This window comes from Protopterus annectens, chromosome 8.part0 (genome assembly GCF_019279795.1).
Source record: "Protopterus annectens isolate FY-2018-M chromosome 8.part0, PAN1.0, whole genome shotgun sequence".
NCBI classification, from domain to species: Eukaryota; Metazoa; Chordata; order Ceratodontiformes; family Protopteridae; genus Protopterus; species Protopterus annectens.
The window spans coordinates 771,206,640-771,230,641 of NC_056741.1; the positions used below are offsets into that span (position 1 = coordinate 771,206,640).

The 24,002-nt window shown below is 40.1% G+C and overlaps 1 protein-coding gene across 3 annotated transcripts in view; it reads right to left on the minus strand.

The window, feature by feature from the left end:
• Window positions 1-24,002, minus strand: part of LOC122809037 (torsin-1A-interacting protein 2-like) — a 773,156-nt gene that overhangs the window by 199,494 nt on the left and 549,660 nt on the right. For all 3 annotated transcript variants that reach the window (XM_044080245.1, XM_044080242.1, XM_044080244.1), the window contains one exon: window positions 4,850-4,909. In XM_044080245.1, the coding sequence (XP_043936180.1) occupies window positions 4,850-4,909 (60 nt within the window). The remainder of the gene's footprint in view (window positions 1-4,849; window positions 4,910-24,002) is intronic.

The following is a 24,002-nucleotide window of genomic DNA, read 5'->3' on the forward strand; positions in this document are numbered from 1 at the left end:
CTGCCTTCCCTAGAGCTCTCAGATGGAAGGAGATGAAAAGCTGGTCAAACTGTCTGATAGGTCTGGTTTTGTCTAAGTAGTACTTCAGTTGCCTGTGGACATGTAAAGAATGGAGGGTCCTCTCTGAGGAAATTTGTGGATGAGGGTAGAAAACCAGTAGGTTAATGGTCTGGTTTAATGAGAGTTCATTAACCACCATAGGCATGGAGGGGTTAGTCCTGAGGGAAACTATGTCCTTGTGAAAAATAAGATAAGGAGAGGTAGCCATAAGGGCTTGTATCGCTGATACCCTCCCGGCAGAGGTGAGGGCCACTAGTGGAACTGTTTTTCAGGGTGCATAGTTTTAGGGATGGGATACTGAATGTGCTGGTTTCAAAGGATGGTAATGTAAGTTTTTCTGTACAAAATTCAGGTCCCAAGGGGGAGGTACATGCTTTCTGGGGGGTCTGATATGAAGTACCTCTTTCAGAAAAAGTTGGACTTCCAATCTCAAAGCTAGAGGAGGTGATATGGGCAGACAAGCGGAGAAGGCAGATAAATGGACTTGACTGAAGAGTAAGTTGGTCCTTAGTCAAGTAGCTCACACAAATAGTAAAGGACCACAGGTATAGAAGTAGTGACAGGGTCCTGGTTTTTCCGTTGACACCACTTGGAGAATCTGTTCCATTTAGATGCATAATTTCTCCTGGTCCTAGGTTTTCTGGCCTCCTGCAGAACATCGAGTACGGCCTCGGAGTATAGGTGTCTGTAGGGGATTAGAACCCTATCACCCATAAGGTCAGTTTCAGATTGTTCACCTGGGGGTGTAGTAGGGATCCCCTGCCCTGTATGAGCAGGTCTATTCCGTGGGGTAACATGTGATGATTGTCCTTGGCTAGTAGGTGGAGAAGGGGAAACCAATGCTGTCTTGGCCAAAGGGGGTCACCAACAGGATTTTGGGTTTGTCTCTCTGTATTTTCAGGAAGACTTTTTAAATCAGTGTGAAGGGAGGAAGGCATACAGGTTCATCCCTCCCAAGGAAAGGAGAAGGCATCCACTTTCCAAGCTTGTGGAAGTAGGTGCCTTGTGCAGAATCTGGGCATCTGTTCTAGGGGGAGGCAAAGAGATCTGCTTGTGGAATACCCCATCTGTGGATAACACCCAGGAATACCTCTATGTGAAGCATCCATTCGTGAGAGGGAGCTGAAGTTCTGCTGAGTGTGTCTGCCATAACATTTTCTGTTGAGGGAATATACACTGCTACCAGGTGAATCTGGATCGATGATGCTAGGTTCCAAATCTGGGTGGCTAGGCTGCACAGAGGGTAGGACTTTGATCCCCCTGCTTGTTTATGTACCACAGGACAGTCATTGTCCATCATCATTTTCACGGTTCCTGGCTGAAGAGCTGAATTGAATGTCTCTAGGGCTAGCAGTAGTGTCCTCATTTCCTTGATGTTGACATGGTCCTTTTGTCCTAGGTTGGACCATTTTCCTTGTACAGTGAATTGTTTCTGGTTTATACTAGTAGCACTGCACCCCACCCAAAGTCTGATGCGTCTGTGGAAACTTGTAAGGGGACTGGAACCTGTAGGGGGGTTCCCTTGGTTGAGGTGAAGTGCTGATACCCACCACTGGAGCTCTCTCTTCAGACACCAAAGTAGGGGAAGGGGGTGAGTCCAGGGGATGGGAGTGTTGGCATCATAAGTTCTTTAGGATCAACTGAATTTTCCGCATGTGGAGTCTTGCCAGAGGTAACATAGGTACAAGGGATGCCATGTGTCCTAACATTCTTAGGAATTCCCGAGCTGGCAAACAGGAGTCGGTGAGTCGATTGTTGAAGTACAGACAGAGATCTAGGAATCTTTGCCCTGGAATGAAGGCTTCCATTCCATCTGTTCTCATCTTGCATCCCAAGAAAACCAGGTCTTGAGTGGGGTTCAGGTGAGACTTTTCATGGCTTATGGTAAATCCTAATAGAGTTGGGGTGGAAATCACCTGTTGTAGGTGGAGTAGAAGAACGTGATGGTCTTGAAGAATTAGCAGGTCATCTAGATATGGGTATAATTTGTATATCCTGTGTTCTACAGTGAGCAATGAAGGGGGCTACTTTGTGAACACTCGAGGTGCAGTGGAGAGTCCAAAAGGCAAGACAGAGAATTGAAAGTGCCAAGAACCTATTGCAAAGTGGAAGAATTTCCTGTATCCTGGATGTATAGGAATGTGCAGGTAGGCATCCTTCAAATCCAGGGCTACCATGAAAGCCTGTGTGGGTATGAGTGGTAAGAGCAAGGGTAAGGTAATCATTTTGAAGCTGGGTACCTTGACAAAGAAGATAAGTCTCGAATTGGCCTCCATGGGGCATCTTTCCTTGGTACCAGAAATATTCTGGAGTAGAAGCCTATGCTTCTTTGTGGGTAGGGTACCTGTTCTATGGTGCCCTGAGCTAGTAGTTGTTGAATGATGGGTGGGAAAAGGTGATCTTGGTTTGTAGGTGGTTGAGGAATACCCTGGAAGGGGGGTAACATCAACCAAGTCATGAAATATCCTCTCTGAATGATGGAGAGGACCCATTGTTCTGATGTAATTATCCACCAGGAGGGTAGGGAGAGTCTGAGATGAAGGGATAGGGGGGTGTTTGGGTCTAAGGGTGGTAAGTCACAGTGGAGGTGGCCTGGTTTGGTCAGACTGACTCTGAAAGGGGGTGGTGGTAGAACTGGTGGGAAACCTGGGAGTACAGCTTTTCCTTTGTTGTCTACGTCCCTTCGACTGAGGAGGTGGGTGTGAGGACAGTCTCCTAACAAAGGAAGGTTTTTGTGGGTAGTTCCTGTGGTATCTGGGTATAGGGGATACCAGTTAATGTTTTAGGTTTTGAAGTTATTTTCATTTTTCTTGAAGGAATTTGAGAAGCTCTGCTGAGGCTTGGCCAAACAGTGCCTTACTGTCCAGTGGTGCATCAAGCAATTTTGTTTGTACATCCATAGGGAGTGGTTGTAGTCTCACCCAGGAATATCATCTCAAAACTGAGCCTGATGCAGCAGAGTTTGATGAGGTTTCCACAGCATCATAACTGCACTTGGAGTGCCTAGTAACTTTGGGATGCTATGTAAAGTCGGGTGTTAAGTTGGGCTTTAATAGGACAGAGTCAGGAGCCTCAGTGAGGAGGGTAGATGTTTTGGTGATGGTGTCCAGGCCATATCTAGTCATATGTGTTTGGTAGTTATAGCCAGAGTAGAGGAGGTACACACTTTCTTCCCTAGTCTGTCCATGAATTTGCTGTCTTTATCAGCAGCTAAGAAGGCATCCTGGAAGGCAGGTAACAAAGGGTGCACAGCAGAATGAGATGGTTGCTCCATTTGAAGTAGGTCAAAGTACCTTTTCTTGATGTGATACACTTCTGATGCCTGCCACTTGAAATGCTCCCCTCATGAGGGAGACCGTCTCCAAAGGTGAATTCTTCCTCCTTTGATACCTCTAAAGGGGGCCGAGGAGAGGGAGCAGCTGGTAATTGTTGTAGCTGCAGGGCCTGGAATGAAAAGACTTTGTGAAGATACTTCCCATCTAAGAACCAGTTGAGGCTCAGGATGCTTTAATTTTTGTTTTCTCTTCAAGGGGGTAGTCGGTGGAGAAAGAATTGGAGTTGACATCTGTTTGGGTGGAAGTGTAGGAGCAGGGCCCTCCAACTGAATGAGCCATGGTTCCCCTCCACCATCAGGATCTGATGGCTGATTAGCCTCAGCGGACGTATTTAAAGTTTCTGTCATCCCAGCTTCCATTGAGGTTCCTGGGACGGGCTTAGAAAAGGAGGTCTGAGAAGATCCCAGACTTTTATCAGCCTCAAGAATCTGCTCAGGCAGCGAGGAATTCCGGCCTGATTTTCTTGGCCTTTCTCTTTGGCAGCTTGGTGGAGGGGCTTACTCCACCTAAAATACCAAGTGGAAGATGTCTCAATCTCTGATTTTCCAAATACAGTTTTAATGCGGCCAGATGACTGCATAGTGTTTTTGGGACAAAAGATTTGCAGATGGGGCAGGACGTATGGTCATGGGCATCGCCTAAGCAAAATATGCACTTTCCACGCATGTCCTTGTGAGGAATTTGTCTCCCACAAGCACACTTTCCCTTTCTAGTTGGCATGTATGCCTTAGCAGTAATCAAAAGACAAAGAAAAACCCAACAGGGCACTTATCTATATCGGTAGATTGAAGCGGTCGTCTGGTCTGGAGTGGTAGCTTTAACCGGTCTGAAAAATAGCGATCTGCTTTCGGAACTGGCAAACAGGAGTCTGACGTTCACCGCAGCAGAAAAAAATCTAGAGAGGATACGTGGAGACGTCACTTTTATAACCTAGGTCGGTTTATGGCCCTGACAAAGGACATCACACGTACTCTCCAGGAGCAAAGACTTTGGTATACTGGCCAGATGACGGTGCTGCAGGTAGCAACCTCCCTACTGTAATGAATACTGCAACATGAGAACAGAAGGACATCTCCTTTACACAAAAACAACCCATCTGCTTTCTGTTTCTGTGTGATGGGGAGGGCATCGCAAATACATTGTCCCCTCTTCTCAATCTCTAGAAGATGAGAAAGTGCACAGGCACACACGCGCATCATGTAGAAGTTAGCTCTTCTGTATTATAATGCTTACATCAACATCTCAATTGCATCTTAAGATCTGGAATCCTAACAGAAAAACATCAAGTCTTCCTGAGCATAAGCCTAGAATAGATGCTTACTCTCCCCAAAAGCACACAGCACAAAATCTATACTGCTCCTCTGCTTTCAAAATTAGGTGGCTGAAAAGATGAAAATGTAACATCACTACTGAGACAGTTTGGCAAATACTTTATTAAAGAAATGAAAACTTACCACTGTCCACTTGCTTGCGCTTTTCCTCTCTGAAATTAAAAGACTTCCTCGGATCTTCGTCTGAAACAAACAGGAGATCCTTTCATCAATTAATTGCAGCAAAATAAACCCCACTAATAAATTCAGAACAAGTATAAAAAAAACCCTGCTGCCACAATTAACACTTCCCCCAACCCCCAAAACAATCAAGTGCATCTGCAGAAAGAACATGAAATCACATTAAAAACATATACAACCTTTTTTGTAATACCATAACAAACAACATGCATGTCAATCACTAATCTCCACCAAGATGAATGTTAGCCTGCTCCATCCCTGTAATGCATAATACTCCCTTCCTATCCTTTACTGACCATTTCCCTGTTGGATTCTTCCGGCTTTACCTCTGAATTTTTTTGTCGCTTCTTAATCACTTATCACAGCTGCCTGTTCCTCTACTCTGGCTTCCTTCTCGTCTCCTCTTTACTGACTGCCCTCCAGTCACCCTCTTCCTCCTCCTTCCCATCAAATGACGGAAATGCATGTACTCTTCTGAACATCTCCCTCTCCTGGGCATCATCATCTCATTCACTTCCTCTTTCCCACCATTTTCCCACCTATCCTGTGTCCTGCCCTATCCACTCCTGGTTCCTCTCTGCCTGAATTTTCAAAACCATTATTACCTTTCACTCAAATTCTTCCTGCAGTTTCCCACCCCTTTCCATGTTTACAGCTGCAGGTTGATCATGGTATTAGCATTGTCTCCTTTAAGGAGGAACATGCGTTCACACGCCAATGTGGAAGTAAATACATTTTGCAGCCGCTCGTGGAGTTTAAGCTAGCAGTTCCGTTAAGAGGGGGATTAAAGTTTGCGTGTGCACACGTGGCCCTTTGGTTTTGAAAGAAGGTAAGTGTATGTGTCTGTTTGTGTGTAATATATACAGTTCACTTCTGTATGTGACAGAAAGTGTGCGTGTGTGTATGGAATTTAAATTAACAGTTCTGTTTGTGTGAGAGTTAAAGTGTGTGTGTTACTGTGTATGAAAAGTGGTTTTGTTTGCTTCTGTACGAGAAAGTGCATCTGTGCGTTGTTGAGAGTAGGAGTGCACAATTTCAACTAGTCATTAGTTGCTGTATGAAAGAGAAGATATGTGTGTGTTGCTATGTGAGAGAGTAGGAATGTGTGTGTTGCTGTGAGAGAGTAGGAATGTGTGGCTTGCTATGTGAGCAACCCACACATTCCTACTCTCTCACATAGCAACCCACACATTCCTACTCTCTATGTGAGAGAGTAGGAATGTGTGTGTTGCTATGTGAGAGAGTAGGAATGTGTGTGCTGCTATGTGAGGGAGTAGGAATGTGTGTGCTGCTATGTGAGGGAGTAGGAATGTGTGTGCTTCTATGTGAGGGAGTAGGAATGTGTGTGCTGCTATGTGAGGGAGTAGGAATGTGTGTGCTGCTATGTGAGGGAGTAGGAATGTGTGTGCTGCTATGTGAGGGAGTAGGAATGTGTGTGCTGCTATGTGAGGGAGTAGGAAATGTGTGTGCTGCTATGTGAGGGAGTAGGAAATGTGTGTGCTGCTATGTGAGGGAGTAGGAAATGTGTGTGCTGCTATGTGAGGGAGTAGGAATGTGTGTGTTGCTATGTGAGGGAGTAGGAATGTGTGTGTTGCTATGTGAGGGAGTAGGAGTGTGTGTGTGTATTCCTATGTGAGAAAGTAGCTGCATGTGTGTTTAACAGACCTCACAAAAAGTCCAGTTTTAGCATCATAGTTTTTGTCTCTTTCTCATAAAATTTATGGTTTTGTGGCAAATCACAGAGGACTGAAGTCACTACATAATGATGAGTTTCAGACTTCAATTCCTTCAGAAAAATGCACGTTAACATAAATCCTATTATTCTACCAGCTTTCTAAGTTAAAAACAGCAATACTTAAAATCTATTTTTTGGCTACTGCATCCACATTATTTTAGGCTTTGTCCAGATTTCTTGCACTAACAGGTTGAGAGGTATGCATACCTCTCAACTGTCCAGATTTTTGCAGAATATCCAGATTTTTGCCTCATATTTTGGCCTATTCCTCATAAAATTTGTGGTTTTCTGGTAATTTGCCGAGGATTAAAATAACTAAATGTCATACATTTGAGTTTCAGCTTTCATTTCCTTCAGAAAATGCATGCTAAGACAAATGCTGTTATTCTAGCAACTTTCTAAGTCTATAAGAGCAATATTTATAATATGTCACTGTTTGGGGCCTTTGGGCCACCCCCCCCATTATTTTAGGCTTTCGTCAGATTTCTTGTGCTAAAAGGTTGAGGGGTATGGAGGCATGGCATGTAATACCCCTAGCTGCTATTTGGTGCATTTTAAGGGGGGACAAAGGTTCTGCATTCCTGAGTGTGCCCTCCTCTGTATAAGATGCCTAGTAACTATGAACTTGTTGTCGGTTTCTCAGTCATTCCTATTGCAATATTACCAGCTTACCATTTTTTTCTTTAATATAAAGCAGGCAATTAATTCTTAAAGGGCAGTAAGCACTGAATTTGTAGATGAAACAATGAAATGCAAAGTTATTTGCCAGTAACAGCCTCTTCATTAGTTACAAATCTCGTTAATTTAGAATTATTCAGATGAATTTTACTTCTGCAGAGATTGTGCTTATTGACAGATACTGGTGGGATTGTAATAACAGAAGTTTCAGTGGCCTTTTGTGATAATTTTTTTTGAAATGCGCAGTTTTGTTACTATTAGGCCATACATTTTAGTTCATTGCTTACTGGAAAAATGTTCAAAATGACAAATTTAAAACAAACACACTAACAAGTGGTGCTTTATTATACAAGGAATACAATATAAAACAATCAGGAAGGTGAATCAAAGAACACATACATGTACGCATGGCCATAAAATGTGTTCAATGAAATTAGTTTGAAAATAGCGCAAAGGTAAACTTAATTCTGCACTGGCCAGATGCATTTTAATTGAATGTGGAGGTTTTAAAGCTGTTTCAATGAATGTGAGTTTCAATGGCATAGAAGTTTACTGCTCACGCTAAGCCTGTTTTCATTGTGAAACTGCATTGTTTAGCAAATGGCTATCAGTGCATTTTATTTCAGTATCTCTAATAGCTGTAAAAGTAAACAAAACAGTATACACACGGACAGGTTTGAGCAGTGTTCATGGTAACTGGGATGAAATACCCAAGTAATGGAACACTGGTATGTCTGGGGAGGGGCTGCTGCAGGAAAGGCTGCTCTGGGGGCCCCAATCTATTACCCTGCCTAGGGCCCCATTTGACCATGATCCAGTTCAGCTAATTAAAATATGAGAATAATTTACATGGCCCCTTTAAATCTAAAAAAACACTCTGTGGAAGTGGTGTCTTCTACTTTAACGAGGACCACGAGTGCCTTACATGCAGAGGCAAGTAGTGGGTCATAAAAAATAACAGTTTTCAAAAGTGGGTCTTGGTCCATAAAGATTTGGGAACCACTGCTCTACACCAACTACCACACTGCAGACAGAAATGTGAGTTTGAGTTTCAGTTCATTTTCATGGAATTACGAACTTCAAAGGAAGAAAGGTATTTGTTGCTCATGCTAAGTCTGTTTTCACTGTGCAAGTAACTGTTTTATCAAATGGCACACTGTGTTGTAGAACTTGAAAGCAGTGTTAGTAGCATAATTGCCTTTGGTGCAGAAGGTTGCAGATTCTACTCCCACATCATGTAGATGGAGTGCTGATATTGCCATGCCCTTTCGACTGCTGATTATCTGGTGCATTTTAAGGGGATAGGGATTCTACACTCCTGAGTATGTTCTCCTTTGTATGAGATGCCTATTAACAATGAACTTGTTGTCGCTTTTGTTAGTCATTTCGTTTTGCAATACTACCAGCTTACCATTTTTTTTAAATGTAATATAGGCGATTCATTCTTCAAGGGCAGCAGGCACTGAATTTGTAGATGACACATTGAGATGTAAAGTTGTTTGCCAGTAGCAGACTCTTCATTAGTTACAGATTTCTTTAATGTGGAATTATTCAGATAATTTTCCTTCTGAAGAGATTGTACATATTGAGTGATATTGGTGGACTGTAATGACAGATGTCGAGGGCCTTTTATGGTTGCAATTTTGCAAAATGGGTAGCAAATGGCCATCCCTGTTTGTGCTCTTTTATTCAATATCTGTAATCATTGCAGAAGTAAATAAGAAAACAGTATGCACACTGATGAACAGTGTTTATGGCAAATTATGAGAAACAGCCAAGTAAGGGAACACTGGATTGGCTGGGGAGGGGGCTGCTCTGGATTGCCCCATCTATTACCCTGCATACGGCCTTATTTGACCATGATCTGGCTCTTGTATTTAAAATAGGAAATACATATGCAAAGGTAGCTACTTAACTCATTTGCACCTACAGCCCTTGGACAGTTTGTGTAACAGCTTCACTAATAAGTTTGTTTTACAAAAAGTCTATCTTTCATGGAGTTATTTTAAATAGAACAATCAATCGAGAATTTCCCTTGTGCTGGCAGGAAAAACGATGGCGTATAGGACAGCATCATATTCAAACATACTTTGAACAGTGAGTCACACACTGTCCCTGACATGCATGGACGGCAGAGTTCTCAGTTACCTTTCCCTGCTGCCAAGCTACTCTATAAAACTAATAAATGGCCCAATGTTTACTAAAAATTACTCTACAGCTTCTTTATACATTTACGCTTGGCACCCTCTTTTTAGCAAGTACAATTTCTGTTAAGAAAAACAGTTTAGCAAGTATGCTTCTACTACCACGACTGAACTCTTCTGCATTTATTTATAGCAGTGATCTGTCTCCAACTCTAGGGAACCCTTTCTTTTTGGTCAATCTGGGGACTATGCTGCACACTACAGCCACATGTGCAACTAAGAAGCTGCATTCTTTTAACATCTGCTTTTATACTTGCATTCTTTATTTACATATACGAGGAAACTTAACTCAAGATTTATACATTTTTTTGTGTGTGTGGAAGCTCCATTTGGCTTCAAATAAATTTTCTTCTTTAATGCTAAGTTTGTTACATTCATCATCTGGTTATTTTATTTTTAAGAACTGCGTATGATATATTCTCTGAGATAGCATCTGACCTATCAACTCTCCTTAATTATCAGGGACATCCCTGCTTTTGACTTAAATTTTTATAGTTTTATCCCTCTTGATCTCTCCTAAAACTGGCAACTTTTGGAGAAAAGTTGGTAAATTACCTTTAATAAATATTGTGACAATAATTAGAGTTATGGACTTCCTTTAATTTGGAAAATGTATATTAATTCACATTCTCTTATTTTGGTATTACTGATTTTTTTCTGTATTTGTCCCTTATTCCGTTAAGATTTGTCACGGATTTACTGAACGCTATGGATGGACTGTTAGCATACTTACACCTTGTTAAAAAGTAACAAAAGTTATACTGTGCTGATTGACAACAAGTTGTCTACAAGGTGTTCCTCTAATTCTGAAATACTGTTTCTGTAAATGCATATTTTGTACCTCACTAAAAAAAGTGCCCCTTTCCTTTGCATAATATTTTATCCCAGAGGATGAAGTGGTTTGATGGCCAGCTCTCCTGTTTTGCAGGACAGAGTATGAAAGTTATGTACTTACCATAATGGCAGATCTATGTTGTCTGATTTTCATCCAGTTCACCTATGGGATGTTGGATCCGAAACTCTTCAGTTCCAGGGCTCTCAGTCCACCACTGCCCATAATTCCCTGAGCTCCACCTCAGTACCTTAGGTTGAGTTTCCCCCCATAAAAATACAATATCCATAACTAACTAGTGTGTGTATATTAATCATATTACATGCAATCAAGACTAACTTCACAGATAGGAAAAATGGCAGCGTTATAAACAAAGCAGTAAGAACTGCTCACAGACAGTATTGACAGAGAACTCTTGTCACCAAAAGCCCATTAATGTTAATTTGAAAAGGGACACTTGGGAGGGAAGTTGAAATGGACAAAAATAAGAGAACATATCCCAATGTTGTCCGCTTTCATTCGATTCAACTATAGGGCAGACTCCCAAGCTGAAAGGCCTGGGTGGTATCCAGAAAGAACATTCCCTGAGGATGATGGAACCAAAAGAGGAGTGTAATCTGGACTATTTAACTTGGTAATCAGATACAAAGGTATGAACTGTTGACCAAGTAGCCTCTGCACAAATATCAACAGGTAGTTTACTGGCAAAGGCTGTTAAAGGGGCCACCGCCCACATGTAATGAGCCTTAGGTTTAGATTGTAAAGACAAACCTTTTTTGTTGTACACAAACATTAATTTAGCTAACCATCTTGACAGAGTAACCTTAGCCACTGATTTGGCCAATTTAGTTTGAAAATGCTACAAACAAACTGATCAGACTTCCTGAATGGTTTGGTCCTACGAACAGAGAACATATGCTGGTAATGAATGTCAAGCACATGTAGGATACATTCACCTGTGTTAAAGAACCTTGGAAAAAAGACAGGTTAAGTTTGAATAACTTAAATTAGTCTTGGATGCCAACTTGGGAAGGAAATATGTGTTCGTTCTTGAAATCTGTTTGTGAAAGACTAAAGGACTTGCAGGCAAGTGCTTGCTTCTCTGAAATCCACTTGGCTGAAGTGAATGCTACCAAAAAAAATGTTTTTCAAGAGATAAACTTCAAATGATGCTGCAGGTTCAAAGGGTGGATGAGTCAATGCCTGTAACATGATGGTAATGTCCCGTGGAGGTATAGGGTTTCTGATCGGTGGCCACAGAAGAAAAATTCCCCTCAAGAAGGCCTTAGAGACCTGCAAGGAAGCTACAGAACTGTCATACTGACCTATGTGAAAATCTGAGATCGCTGACATTTGATCTTTGATAGTAGACTAATTGGAGCAGTTGTGGAAAAGTTCAAACAAATTCAAGAATAGAAGGAATGGGGCGGAGAAGGGATATAAACCCCTTGACATAGCCCAGATGGAAAACGTCTTCCATTTGCTGTGACAGATTTTTGTAGGGATTGTTTTTGAAAGGCTGATATGATCTGAAAGACCAAAGTGGGGAGCCTGGCATCTCTGGCTAACATTATAATTGGAGAAACCAAGCAGTCGTCTTCATGGCTTTCTAGTCTGGAGGAGGCAGGCCAGAGGAGTGTGTTAGTAGGTCTGCATAATGGTCTAGCATCCATGGAGGATGTACTGGTAGAGGCCACAGGAAAGGAAAACAGATTTGTCGAGGCCAGAATGAGGATAACCTTGGCCTTGCACATTCTTGCTTTCTATATGAACTTGTTTAACAAAGACACTGGGAAAAGAGTAGAGACCTGGGGCCAATTTAGACTAGAACATCCCCTTAGGTGACTGCCTCTGTGGAAGGATCAGGGCAAAGTAATTACTGCATTTGTTATTTGGTTAGGATATGAACCGGTCGCAGCAACTGAAAATTAAAGTTGTCACTTTTGGATTGAGGGACCACTCATGATGCATTAGGACAGTTCTGCTTAATTTGTCGGGCCAGTACACTGGATGTCCCTGGGGTATGCATTGCTATTAGAAAGTGGAAAGAAGACATCAACCACTGTCAGACTCTCATGGCTTCCCGACATAGGGGGTAGGAGCATGTTCCTCCCTGTTTACTGATGTACCAAACAACTGACATATTGTCTGCTATACTCATATCACACCCCTGAGGAGGGCATCCTAAAAAGTCTGCAATTCAAAGACTGCCCTAATCTCCAGAATACTGATGTGAAGATTGACCTTTGCATTTGACCAAGTGCCTTGGACTGCTTTCCCTTCAAAATTACCCTACCATCCTAGAAGGGATGCATCCGTGGTAACTACCACCACAAGGGGTTCCCCATAAGAAATGGAAGGTCCTTCTGACATTGAAGGAGATGTTATCCATCAGGATATGTGCTGTCTGCATATATGAGAAGTCAACTTTTGGCATGAAGTGGGTGATATATTTGGGACCACTGCACTGCGAAGGTCCACTGACGCACTCTAATGCAAAATCTAACTAGTGGAACCATGAGGACTCTAAGAAGCCATTAGATCCAGTTGGTGAAGAATTAGTCTTGCTGGATTTTTTTGGAAATCTGGCAATCTGTAAGCTTGTATCAAAGTGGCACATGATAAATTCCATCTGTTCAGTAGGTGTAAGAAGACTTTGTGGTTAGACTGACGATGATCCCCTAGAGGTCTTGCATCAGATGGAGCAAAAGGTCCAGATGGTTTGAGAAGTCATTGGAAGTAGAGGTCAGGAGCCAATCATTAAGGTATGGATTAATATGGATCCCTAGCAGACAGAGATGTAAACCAACCACTGTCATCATCTTGGTCAACACCGTAGGGGCTGTATTGAGACCGAACACCAGGGCTTGGAATTGATAAAGGACTTGCTCCCAGTTGGAATAGGGAAGCATTTCGAGGAGATTTCTCCATCTTCACAAGTGTTGTTGAGATCTATAGAGCACACCTAATCATCCTTCTTCAGCAGAGGCAAAATGCACTGAAGTGTAACCATCTGGAATTTTTTTTGACCTACTGATTTAAATGACTCCAATCAAAGATGGGTCTTAGGTGCCCTGTTTTCTTGGGTAGCAAAATGAACCTCAAGAAGACTCCAGATGTTAACTGGTCTTTGTGGACCAGATGGATGACTTTTTTCTAGTAGCTTGGAAATTACTGCTGCTTTGAGTTCCCATTGATGGGGTGGAATATCAGGAACTTTCTTTTTCTTGACAAGTGAAAGGGAAAATTTTATGAATTAGTCATCTGTAAATTATACGTCTAGCACCCAAGAATCTGTAGTTATGCTGATATAAGAGCCCCGCTCCAACCGTCTCCAGACTGCCCTGGTTATGTAGTTTGCCCTCTGCTTCTAGGGAGATGTCCTTTGTTATTACCTCCTCCTCCTCCTCTGTCACGAAGAGGCCTATCATCAGAAGCATGCAGATAACAGCTCTGTGACTTTCAGAACCAAATCTTTCTAGATCGCCGATTCGTAGAATAGGGTCGCTGAGGGGTGGAGAAGTGGTTCCCCACTGCAGAGAGTCTTACCATCTTGTTGATGCCTGGTCAGTTTCTTTCACTTCAGGTCCAAAAAAGGTGGACCCATCAAAAGGGGCATTAACAAAGGAAGTCTTAAAGCTTTCCACAAAATCACAGACACATCCAGGGATGGTAATGCCAGTGCCTGCTGCTTTGGCCATGTAATCAGCTCCGCTAGAAAGCAGTTGTATGGCTAGGTTGGAAGTAGGAGTCCAATATCTTCTGAACATCAGCAGGCAGGATACTTGACAGATCTGGAAATCTCCTTGGTCAGGTCTCTCTGAAATTTTATAACATGGGATAAATAACCCAGTGCTATAAGTGCAAAAGACGCTGAAGCATACATCCGTTTCCTAAAACAATCCATAACCCTAGACTCCCTTTTAGGTGATGGACTGAGGAACTTTTTTCCAACAGCTCCTTCTTTATGGCTGCCCCTACCACCATCGCATCCACTGGTGGACATTTGCTCCATGGTATCCGATCTTTGGGTGCTGCTAAAATCCTATCAGGTTTCTTAGTGTTAGCTTCCCCTCACATCATGGTCCATTTATGCCTACTAAGCCATCAAATCAGTGAGTGGGTCAACAGTGGTACCATTCAGGATGAAAAGGAGCTACAACCAAAGACTTCCAGGAACACACACTTGTCTGCAGAAGGGTTATTGGTGGATCATCCCCCCTCTGTCTTAATTTGAGGATCTCACCAAAGGAGATGTCTACAGAGAGTGATCTATGGGAGCCTTCAAATTAATCCAAGTCTATTTTTTTTGGTGAAAGACTTTGGAAAAGAGCCTCTACTTATGCTTGTATGTCTATTTCCTGTGACCTGATTCTGAGGGTGGGGATTGGAGATTAGAAAGTTCTGAATCAGGCAGAGCTAATGAGCCTGGGAAGCCTATGGAATGAACTGTCCCCTTGTCTGACAGGGAGATGGGAATTAGAAGCAGATTTTTGCCATGGTTCAGATTGACCAGAGCTGGATGGATGCACCCTTTCCCTTGGCATCAAAAGGATCCCCTCAAAAACCTCAAAGACCAAGGAAGCCATTGGAAGACAGAAAGGAAGCCTCAGAACCAAGAGGTCTCGACCCCAAAGCTGATCTCAGCACTGAGTTATTAACAGCAGATGCACCGAAGGGAAGAAATGGCTCCAATAACATCAGTGTCGACTCATCCCCTGGAGCCATGATGCCAAAGCCATAGAGCCTCTTTCGGATCCTAACATATCAGAGCTGAAAGACGAATGGAGCCTGTTAAGAGTCATTCACTTATACTCTTGGCTCCAGCATAGGCGCTCCATGACAGATTGAATCAAAGATACCCAGGTCCAAAGGGCAGACCTGAACCAGATAATGAAGAGGAAGAAGAGGGTTAGCTGGCCCAACACACTGTACACTCCCAGAAGATGGTACCAAGAGAACCTTGAGGTGAAGCTGTGTTCTGAGGAACCTTCTCATCTTTTTCTGTCAGGCTTCTGGACAACAGAGTTGACGCCACCGAAGATGGTCTCTAGTAGGGTGAGTGTAGATGAGGACTCACCAGGTCTGGGGAGAAGTGGAACCGAGGAGATGGCAGACTGACCAGAGGAACTGATTGCTCCGACTGTCATGGTACCTTCAGTCAAATCCTGGGAGCACTTACAGAACTTCTACGTCCAATTTCTCCTTTTTCCTTCATCTTCTCCTTCTCTTGTCTTTTTGCTTATCTTTTTCTTTCTCAACCCCCTCCTCTCTCTCCTTCTCTTTCTGCCTGTCCATGGGCCTTCTGTCTTTGCTTGCAGTCGATGAGGAGCTGGACAGTATGACAGACTCTGAAGGAGTAAACCTTTCACAATCAATTTCTCCTTCCTAGGTTGTATAGTGCTGAAGCAGAATGAACAGCAGGCCTGGCACTGTGTGTCAAGATCAGCAGCACAAAACAGTAAACATACAAGGAGTGTGGGTTGGGGGGGTGCTTGTGATCACACACTGTGCATTTTCTAAAGCGGTGTCCATCAGTTATTACGTTTCTATTTGCAACTCTAGGAAATACACACACATTCACATACCAAGAGTTTAACTAAGGTACTACATTACCTATCAAATAAAGGATGAACACACACGCACGCACTCTAACACTAACCCAAAAAAATCTAAGCTAATGAACTCTAAATCTATTACAACTAGCTGGAAAAATTCTCTCTCATTAGAGAACAGGAGTCATGCTAATAGCAAAATTAGCAAATAGACACTACAAATGATATAGTAACAGAGTCCTTGTACATATGACCGAATTCTTCAAGTGGCAAACAAGACTTGATACCGAGGTGGACTGCAGGGAAATATGGATGGTGGAGGAGTCAGAACTCTGAAAATGAAGAGCTTCAGATTTGGTGCCAAGGTCAGATCCAGTCAGATCTGACCACTCTGAGTTGAATTCGCCAAAACAGACACTAGATCTGATAATCTGTGACCTCTGGTGGAGATGAGCCTCAAATGTTATTCCGATAAGAACCTGCAACAATACCCTGATATCACTGCACTAACTGCTAAAACAAGCTAGGAACTCTTTTGACTGATGTATTCACAAAGGCTCTCGGTTAATACCACACTCCCCAATCAGATCTCTTGCTCCACTGGGCTATATCAAGGCATTTTTTTATTTTTTTTTATTTTAACATTTGTTTACTGGGAATGTCCGACTAGGTTTCACAGATCCTGTTTTCAGCAGAGGCCCGGGGAGAAATGCTCCAGAAGCATGTCTTTAGAATTGCAGTTCACTTTCCAATGAGGTGGATGCTCCTTCTGTCAAAGGGTTACACCGGGATAGCTGGTTAGGGGGCTAAAAACATTTTGTAATGTCATTTACAGTTTTCATGGGTCTGTCTCACCCAATTTGCTGTCTGATGGCTATGCACTTTTTGAGTGCTCCTAGTTCATTCAGATCTCAGGACAGGAAGCGGAAATGGTGAGCCGACAGGGCAGAAAAGTAAGAGGAAGAGAGAGCTGATGGGCGATGGGTTAAACGCCGGCGACTCTTCGGAACCGAATGGTGGAACTTTTAACCCAGCAATTACACCAGAGATGTTGCAGGACTGTAGAAATAGAATTAATGGATTGGAAAGTGTTGGCGTTAACTCACAAGCGGGTGTTGCCATTTCAGGTACTGTTTCTCCTGGTAAACCCGTTATAACGAAAGACTGGTTAAATAAAAGTGTTGTTTTAAATTTGATACAAATTGCCCTAAAGGGAAAAGAAATGGTGATTCATACAGCAAAAGGATTGATAATTTATCAAAGAACATGTTTAAATATAAAACTTTACTTATTGAAAACTCATATCTTACTGAATGTATTAATAGAAATGTTGTTCCTAAAGGTCTTAGAATGTACAAATATCCTAATAATGTACAAATAGGTTCAGCATTTCATAAGGAATTGCTGGAGGTTTTTAATAATAGTGGTTTAGACATTTTAAAATTAATTATTAAGGAAAATAATAGAAATTTGACTGTTTTACAGAATGATATAGAAGTTTTGGAGGGGCTTATTAAGGATGATCTGTTTTTTGATATTAAGCAAGAGAGAGAAAAAATTTATAAAATAAGAGGTGATGTAGATGAAAAATGTACCGGATTGATGAATAGAAAAATGGAGAAAATAAAACATGATTTGTTTGATTATGAAAATGATGCAAGTTATCCTAAACCAGTTTCTTATGGAAACTTACATAATAGAAAGAATGGATTTAATAGGAATTATAATAATTATAATAATAAAAATAATTATGAAAAAAGAAATGAAATGGAATTTGATGAAATGGGAGAGAGATGGAGGGATGATTTCTATGATAAAGAACTTCCCCCATTAGAAAGGGCAAAGACAAATAGTGAAATAGGTTGCAAAATGAAAATTTTCCTATGGGGGGGGGGGGGATATTAAATGTATGTACTCCGGACCCAGATTTTATACTTAATGTTAAAATAAATGAGAATGATATAAATGATGAAAGTATTATTAATACTTTAAATGGTTTTACTATCTATAATTATAGTGATGTTAAGCTTCAGGAAGAACATTTTAGTTTATTAGGAAAAGGTTTTAAATTTATTCAACAAGTTAAAGGGGAACTGACATCTATACTCCTTGACTTAAAATTGTTTTTGAGAAAAGTTAACTTAAAATTAATATATGGTAGGAATGATAAACAAACAAATCCATATAATATTAATAAAACTCTAGTGAAATCTTCAGTTTTTAATCCCCCATTGCATCCACAACTTAAAAATCTAGAGAATGTTATGAAGTAGAAATAAGAAAAACATAAAAAGATGGGAAATTATATGAACCTTAAGGAGAAATATAAAGCACTGAATGAATTAAAAAGTAATTCTAAAATAAGAATAATGAAACCTGATAAGGGAGGGGGAGCAGCTGTTATTGACACCATTACCTATGAAGGAAAAATGAATCAAATTTTGAGAGATGAGAATAAATATAGGGTGGTGTCCAGAAATGAAATTTGTTTAGCTTATAAGAGGATAGATATGGAACTAGAGGGTATGTATAATGAATTAATTATTGATGGAACTACGTTAACTTATTTAAAAGTGGAAAAAACGAAAATACCGGTTATTTATGGCATCCCTAAAGTCCATAAAAATGTAGTGGACCTACCGCTGAGACCAATTGTCTCAGCGGATGGTTCAAAAGCATTACCTTTGGCTAAATTTATAGATAGTAAAACTAAACATATATGGATAAACAAGTTAGCTATATTAAAAGATTAATGGGATTTCTTAAGAATGATAGAAAATAGCATGTATACTGAAAATGTACTTTTTGTAACAATAGATATAATAGATTTTTCATCTATTCCCTGTTTAGAAGGTATGAATATGTTTGAAGAAGAAATATTTTTGGATAAAATACTGACACAAAGATAAGATAGTGTGCACAGGCTTGATGGACATGGTACTTGAAAATAATTTTTTATTATTTAATGGGGACTTTTTCCAACAAATGCAGGGTGTAGCCATGGGAGCAGCCTGTGCACCTACATATGCAAACATCGTCCTGGCTAATTGGGAAGAAAAATATGTGCTTAAATCTGAGTTCCATGTTTATTGGATCTTATATAAGAGGTTCCTAGACGATATAGTTATATTCTGGGTAGGAGGAAAAGAAAAATTAGAAGAATTTACAAAATATATTAATCAAACTACTGATTTTCTTAGATTCACTTACAATGTTTCTGAGAAGGTTTTACAATTCTTAGGTATAGAAATATTTAAAAGTGAAGGTACATTTGCATTTAAAGTATATAGAAAATTAACTTATTGTAATTCTTATCTGCATTATAACAGCGCACATCCAGTACATAGTAAAAGAAATATAATAAAAGGCCAATTTGTGAGGGGGTCACGAATGACAAGTAAGTTGGAAGATTTTAAGGTAGAATGTGACCTATTAGAAGGTATGTTTTTAGATGGAGGATATGACAGAAGTTTGGTTAATAGTATTAGGTTAGAAATAGAAAAAGGAAGAATGAAAATATTTGAGCCTATTTTAGGCATTTAAGAGATTAAGGATAATCATGTGGTAAAAAACAATAGTGCTAGTTCACAAGAAGAATATAGACTTTCCTTTATATTAGAATATAATGGTTTGAATCAAAACATTAAATCAGTTTTTTATAGGGAATGGGAAAGATTTATGGCCCTTACTGATTTTGAAGAATTACCTAGAGATACTCCTAGGGTAGTATACAAAAATGCAAATAATATAAAGGAATATTTAGAACATAAGAAAAAGGAAAATAACAACAAAATAACTAGTTTTAATAATAAAAGGAATATTTAAATGTGGGAAATGTAGTCAATGTAAGTATATGGCTAATAAGGAGAATATATATATTGAGAGCAGAGGTAAATTGATTAAGAGTAATGGATTATATAGTTGTGATACCAAGGGATTAGTGTATCTGGCCACCTGTGTCAAATGTGGGTCCTTTTACATAGGTAAAACGGAGAGAACTTTAAAAAGAAGAATTTATGAGCATACCTATGATATTATAAAAAATGAAAGATACTAATGCATTGTATAGACATACGAAGGTATGTGAAGACAGTATATTTTATTTTTTTGTAATTGAACATATAAAGAATAATATTAAAGGGGGACCATGGGAGGACACCATAGGATATAGAGAATTATGGTGGCAGATTACACTGGAAGCAAATAAATCCCCAGGTTTAAATGAATATATATCAATTTTACCTCTACTGAAATTAAAGGCAGCTAAAATATAATTTTAAGTGTAGTAAAACATAGGGTCAATAGATGGTGCTGTTGTATTAACTTTTGCTATTAATATGTATATGTATATATATATATATATATATATATATATATATATATATATATATATATATATATATATATATATATACACACACACACACATATATATATATATATATATATATATATATATATATATACACATATATTTAAATATGTATTATATAATGAAGAAAAATATAATTAGCCCCTTTAATATGAATGGAATTGATTTTAATAGTGATTAATAGATATAAGTTAAAGTTTTTATAGAAATTTGATGTATTTATGTGAATTAAATGAATTGTATTTTAGTATTTTAATATTCATGAGCTTTTAGAGGTATACTGATTTGTTTATTTGAATTAATTGAAGTTATTTGATTGGAAAATGGAAATGAAGGAAGTATATAACTGATTCTAATGATGTAAGAAATTATCTGAAGTCCAGTGGATAGGACGAAAACGCCTTGGTTTTGGAATTGCGTTAATAAATTGTAATTTGTATTTCACTTTTCGATTGTGGTGGATTTAATTGTGCTTGGTGACATTCTTCAGAGAATTGCCTGTTTTTCTTGGTTTTGGTCGAGAACTGTTTCTTGGTTTTCATTCAGATCTCAGTTACATACCTCACTCCTTCATGCATACCATCCAAACTTGATTGCCATTCCTGTTTTGGAATGCAAAGATGAAATCTGCAGTTTTTTAAAGTATGCATACAAATAGCCAAAAGAAATTCTGGGCTGGCTGATGGAGAGTGGAAGTGTACAAATGGTAGTATAACTAATAGGGGTAAATGATGCAGTGCTTGGACATAGTGGCAAACACTGATCTTGCTTGTACTTAATATGCATATGGATGAATGTTGATCTAGTTACATAAGTATGGGTCTGTAACAGATAGCCTAGTATGCCTGAAATGGTCGCTGCAAAGGTTTGTCATACACTCCAAATCACAGCAAAGATGCAAATTATGAAACAGTCTGTATTCCATAATCTAGCTACTGTGTTCGATACTGCCTCATAACATCATATTGCATTGCTCCATTTGTAATTTACTAGGTCATCCTCACACAGATGGTGCAATGCATGCATAATCTGACATGCAAGCTCAGGACAAAGTGGACTCCAAATTCTGAACTCTTGTTACCCTGTCACTCACTTGTCAAAGGAAAGCCTGTATGGGCTAAGCCATTGTTATATCAGTTACCTTTTATGTGATCTATATGGATGACCATAAGGTGTACATTACTGTGTCACATGCTTTGAGTCACATAAGATATACAACCACTTAGTCACACATGCCACTAGTGACAGTCGTTATCAAAGAAACAACATCAGGAGTTTAGCTGCTTAAGGAATGCTAAGCTCTGGTCTGTACAATGCCATATACTTTGAACTCAATCCCACTTTACACACAATCACACCAAGCCTGTGCTTTGTGCTCAGTAACATAACGACCCCTGCTTTTTACCTTGTAGTTCTTACTGAATTACAGCAAATGTTTCCACAGCCTAATCCCACTCATAGATTTACTTGTGCACATAATGTCTCTGAATCCTGGTTACAGACTGGGGAGTTTACAAAACTAAATTTACCATACATCAACTAAATGAAAAAAGTTGAATCTGAACTACAGGAAAAGGCTGAAAACCAGCAAATCTAAACTGATCACAACAATCTCCTAATAAACAATAATTCAAAAGTTTAGATCTGAAAAATCCCACAAATCACAAATCAAAATTAAATATGGGAAGTATATAAATCTAAAAATCACTAAATCAACAAGTCTATAAGACACCACAGAATTGTAAACTTAAGAGGTACAAACCAAGACATCCAACCTGAAAAAGGTTCTTAGTTAAATACTTGATTTAACAAAACTTAATTTTACTACACTGTCACTTGACAAAACCTATATTTTTAATACTATATCAGATGAAGCTGTAGAGCAACTTGGCTCACAGTTCCGTCCCTGTCAAGACTGTACTACTCTTGTTAACTTGCCAGAAATCAAAAGGACTGCGACTCCTGCAGAAGGGCACTTCTGAGACTTCTGCCAAAAGACTTAGCATGAACTGAAGTTTCATGATGCACCAAGACGCAAGAGATGAAGCTGCTTTTTGAACCATATCAGAAAGGCTTTTTGGCATGCACTGGGGTAGGATCCCACAATGCCAGGACCAGACAAACAAACAATACTCTCAGCAACCATGCGCTGAAGAAAAGTACTGGTTTCTAAATTTTGCTAAGAGGTACATAAAGCAGAAAGGCATAAACAAAGTGTCCCTGTCATTGAAGGAAGAATGTTTCCAACAACTCCTCCATTTTTCTCTGCTGAAGTGAGTAGAAGAGGAGGCTTGTATTTTCCTATGAAGACAGCAGGTCAATCTCTCGTGTGCTCCAACTCTAGTAAATCCTTGACCAGGATAGGTCCCTTTACCCCTAACCCAAAGGAATGACTGGATCTGCAGCCGAGGAAGTCTGTCAGTGTGAGCACTTATCTGAAATGTCAGCAGCTGTAAGACAATGCCCCATTTTATGACTCACTTCTACACCCAATGTTTCTCCCTTTTTTTCCCCACAATGGCCTGGTTGCCAGAATGGAAGAAAAAGGGTTTTGTTTCCAAATCACTATTCAGATCTTGGAGACAAGAACTGCCGAAGGTCTGGTTTATGTGAAACCCCCCTTTCCTAGGTTTGATTTTCCCTGCACAAAGGAACAAGTCAGGCAGACCTTCTCAACTCCCCCTCAATGAAGAATTCAGTGACAGATACTGTCACAGGTTCTGCTGCAGGAAGGCAAGACTCACAGTGAGACTGGCAAGTAATGTCTTTATCTATACAGATTCTCATGAAAGAGGCACAAAATGAACAGACAGTCTTTGAAATTGTGATGACTTTGCAGACAACAGCACCTCACTGCCCACTTTAGCACTCTCACCTGCATGTTTGCAAATGGAACTGGGATGATAGTGACTATTATAGGGGCCAGGATAATGAACTCCTACCTTCTTATGCATCCTCAACTAGGCTGGACTTCTAATAAACACAGAGGACAACCAACTCAAGAGTATCGACCTATGCCTTAATAAAAGAAATACTCTGCTCCAAAAATAGGGGACTAATCCTCAAGGTCTACAACCACAGCAGGACCCAAGCAAGTGTCATTACCAAGAAATCCCTTGACTGGACTACTGCAACCTGATATCCAGGTGTAGGAACGTGCAAGCACCTTCTTCTGCAAGGTCTCTGCTATAATACTGAGTGCAAAGGGCACACATAACAGCCCAAGTGAAAGTGAAGCTCATTCACAGTGAAAGAAAGGAATGTCATGTGGGGACACCAGACAATGATGTGCTAATAAGGCACCCATTACATCCAGAAGAACCATCCAGTGCAATGATTACAAAAAAAAAGAGGGGCTTGATCATCTGCAAAGTAATTTTCTATAAACAGCACATCAGTTCTTACCATATCAGCTGATCTACACAGAGAATCCCATCATTAAGAAGTTTCTGCATGTCCTCAGCACCAGATACTGGTCATAAAACATGCTGCCTACAGAACTGCCTTTGTTCCCTCTGCTAGCCAGTTTGTGCCCTTACCGGCAAGCACACTCCTGAGAATCAAGAACAGTAAAATAACGATGTGGCACTACTACTGTTAACTAATGACCCACAGGTATATATTTATTAGAAGTTCAAGGATTGTGATTAACAAAATTCCTGATGGAAAAAAGTACACCAGTGTAGGCAGCCTGCCATAACTGTGGATGCTTTGAGTGCG